This window comes from Bidens hawaiensis, unplaced genomic scaffold (assembly GCF_021521415.1).
Source record: "Bidens hawaiensis isolate Kalapana, Puna unplaced genomic scaffold, B.hawaiensis_p1.1 tig00017565_1, whole genome shotgun sequence".
NCBI lineage: Eukaryota > Viridiplantae > Streptophyta > Magnoliopsida > Asterales > Asteraceae > Bidens > Bidens hawaiensis.
The window spans coordinates 482,025-485,651 of NW_027492654.1; the positions used below are offsets into that span (position 1 = coordinate 482,025).

Genomic DNA, 3,627 nt, shown 5'->3' on the forward strand with positions numbered 1-3,627 from the left:
ATGTGGCACCATGCATCATACCATCCATCAAAAACAATAACCTACGAATGAAACACGTGTTCTTCGCCCGCATGACGACACCTCACCACCACCAGGAGTAACAGTAGTAGCAGAAAACCATTTACTCTTCGTCCTCACTCGCCGCTTCAATTAATTAATCTCATCTTCTCCATCTGCTTCTGCACATATTACAACAACAATGATGGATACAATCAACTCCGTCCTTAACTGGATTGTACCGCCAGCAACTCTGGTACTTTTAGCCTTCTCATGGCCGACACTCACTTTCATCAACACATGTGAGAGCATTTACCACATGTTCTTTGATGAAGACATCGACAACAAAGTTGTTGTTATCACCGGTGCTTCTTCTGGTATTGGCGAGGTTGGTCTACTCTTTCGGATATTATCGATCAACTGGTTATGTTGGTTTCAATATTTATTAATGTTTTTTGTTTTGAATGTTGCTAGCAAATTGCGTATGAATATGCTAAGAAGAGAGCGAATCTTGTGTTAGTGGCTCGGAGAGATCAAAGGTTGCGTGGGATCAGTGAGAATGCTAGACGGTTTGGTGCACCGAATGTGTTGATAATGGCGGCTGATGTGGTAAAAGAAGAAGACTGTAGGAGGTTCATCAACGAGACCATCAGTGTGTTTGGGAGAGGTAATTTGGTTAAATGAAAATGATCGGCTTGTCATGTTTAATTTAACGGGACAGATCATGTTCGGATTAATTTAGTTAACCCGTTTAGTTAAACAGTCGATCCACCAACCCGTTTAATCAATAATACAAGTCAACCCGATAATAACCTTTTAATCAATCACCCTTTTGGTTCATTGAATTCTTGAATATGCAATTCAAGAATTCAAGAATAAGAATATCGTAATGAAATAGAGTTGGAATAAATTCCTTATGTATACGAATAATTTACTTTTGAGCTTTGAATGCGATATGAGCCTCATATTCTCACTGAAAACATCAAATACTAAATTGCATTTGTGTGAAAATATAATTTTGTGCCACGTTTAGTATATTGTCATTTCTAATCATTGTGCTAGTCATACGTGTTCCATTTCTTTTTGTAGTCGATCATCTAGTAAACACGACGAGCTTAGGGCATACCTTCTACTTTGAGGAAGCAAACGATGCATCGGTTTTCCCTATGTTGATGGTATAACTCATACTCAAAAAGGGCTTGTAAATCGTAATGTATGATTTTTGTACCATTTCCTTTTGCTGAATTTCAGGATATCAATTTTTGGGGGAACGTATATCCTACTTATGTGGCTCTACCTTACCTAAAACAAAGTCATGGTCGAATTGTAGTTAATGCTGCTGTCGAGAATTGGCTACCTCTTCCTAGGATGAGCTTATATTCTGTGAGTGCATTTAGATCTACAATGGGAGGTAGATTGGAGGGTTCGGGTTGGGTACCCGTCAAAGCGGTTAATTAGTTTTTAGGATTTTTTATACATGTCAAAACGGGTTGACCTGAAATAATTTTTGACCAAGATTTATTATTGTAAATAATTAGTAGTTTCTGAACTACGATTACAAAATATTAATGTAATTTAGGAATATACTTTAGGTAACTTTAAACCAGTTTCACAAGTTTACAAAAGGTTATGCATTTGACTATAAAACATAGACATAAAATAACTACCTCTACAAATAATTTGTTTGCGAAATTCCGTGACATCAACTTTATTTTCTTGCTCAATAGATCTATCTATATTAATATTCTAGTATTTTCTTCAATAATGTTTTTACCTATGTTTTGTTTGCCAGGCAGCCAAAGCTGCTTTAGTGAACTTTTATGAGACGTTGAGGTTAGAATTGAACGGTGAAGTCGGTATCACAATTGCTACACATGGTTGGATTGGAACCGAGATGACCCGCGGGAAATTCATGCTAGAAGAAGGCGCAGAGATGCAGTGGAAGGAAGAAAGAGAAGTAAGTTTTAACAATTCCGTTTTTCTCTTCACAATGCTAGCAAATGTGACATGCGTGTTACCATTAAGTACAATCCGTTTAGGAGTCTTGAAAGTGGATGTGACAATTTCGGTCCAGTTACATAAAAAAGATCATTAAAAGAAAGAATTGTGCCGAATGAGTAGAGAGTCGCCTTATTTTAACTCAAATTCACCTAAATTATTTTATATTATTATTAAAATAATATGCTTCGTGTGTAATTGTATTCGATACACTAATTGTTTATAAAAATAGTCATATTTTGGCGTTCCGAACCATCCTAACACCTACATAAAATCTGCTTGTTTTGACATGTAATTTAACCGGCCTGCCCATTTTACCATATGTTTTACGTCTATTTTAGACCAATATCAAATACCCGACTTGATTTAAGTTTTTATTATGTCAAACGAGTCAAATAAGGAAAAAAACATATAAAAAATTAATAGGTTATAAAGGTCTCAAAAGTGTTGTTATAATGCATATAACCTCTTATGTTCTATTTGCATTTCGCTAAGATTTCAATATCGACCCTTTTGAAACCATACTTACATTGTGTTTGTTCTTTATGAATTATGACACCAAGTTACAAGCTTCGGATGGCCCGGTTGTAGAGTTTGCAAAGATGATTGTATCATCGGCTGTACGAGGCAGTGCACACGTGAAATTCCCAAACTGGTACAACGTGTTTCTATTGTACAAGGTGTTTGCACCCGACGTGTTGACGTGGACATTCCGCTTGCTTCTATCACCTCAAGGTACACGGGCGACTTCTTTTGTTGGTAAAGGAAAACCTCTTTTAGAAGCCCCGACACCACCACATCGACATGCAGTTGTACATACAGCTGTCCCACACTCCACTGCGCCTCGAATCCAGCTTGTTGAATGATAAGAGCACATCTGCATTTTCAATTTGTTTTATGTTAATGATGTTTTTAAGAATGCTTTTTTAATAACAATGATGGTTTGAGTTGTTTTGTAATAATAAAACTTATGGTTTGCTCTATTCTAATTTTGTTTGCTGTTCAGGTTTATGTCTCGATTAGATTCAACACGTTGTCACGCGCTCAACAATTAATTATTCGAAGAAAATAACAGTTAGAAATTTGCAGACAACATCATAAATACACAAATTTGTAATAACATATACATTGGTAACATATACGATTTCAGAAGCTCGGTAAAACTGTCAGAAACCCGAAAAAGGAAAAAAGAAAGGACAACAGTGAAGGTGTAAGTTGAAGGACATCTAGTTGAAGGCATTGGTAACAGAATAAAGAAAATCCAAGAAGCCTGTTCCCTTCAAGATACCTTTACCAGTCAACAGTTCAAAATCTAACAGCAACAGGAACCCGATTATAGCCGCCTTCCCGTTAATCAATTCGTTGCTTCTCGTGAACCCGAATCCTCCCGACCCCGTCTCATCAACCACCATTCTCACCAAACACAGAGAAAACCAAAGAACAAAATTACAAAACATTTAGCCGAATATATTCAAAATCCCTAGAACATCAAGTAACCGTTTCATTTCAAAAATTAGGTTATTCTTGTAACAATATAGTTTTTGAATAGTTGTTAAAAGATTAATAGTTTATAAATTCGAAAAATCAAAGACGAAAAAATGTTTTGTTTGTCGACAGTTGACCCGATAAGGT

The 3,627-nt window shown here is 36.1% G+C and overlaps 1 protein-coding gene across 1 annotated transcript; it reads left to right on the forward strand.

Moving 5' to 3' along the window:
• LOC143554194 (11-beta-hydroxysteroid dehydrogenase B-like) lies at positions 1 to 2,968 on the forward strand. The gene is made up of 6 exons (XM_077044023.1): positions 1 to 385; positions 472 to 664; positions 1,087 to 1,172; positions 1,249 to 1,380; positions 1,790 to 1,954; positions 2,559 to 2,968. Exons 1-6 carry the CDS (start codon positions 200 to 202, stop codon positions 2,859 to 2,861), a joined length of 1,065 nt encoding a protein of 354 aa, XP_076900138.1. The 5' UTR covers positions 1 to 199; the 3' UTR covers positions 2,862 to 2,968.
• Positions 2,969 to 3,627: the final 659 nt, after the last annotated feature.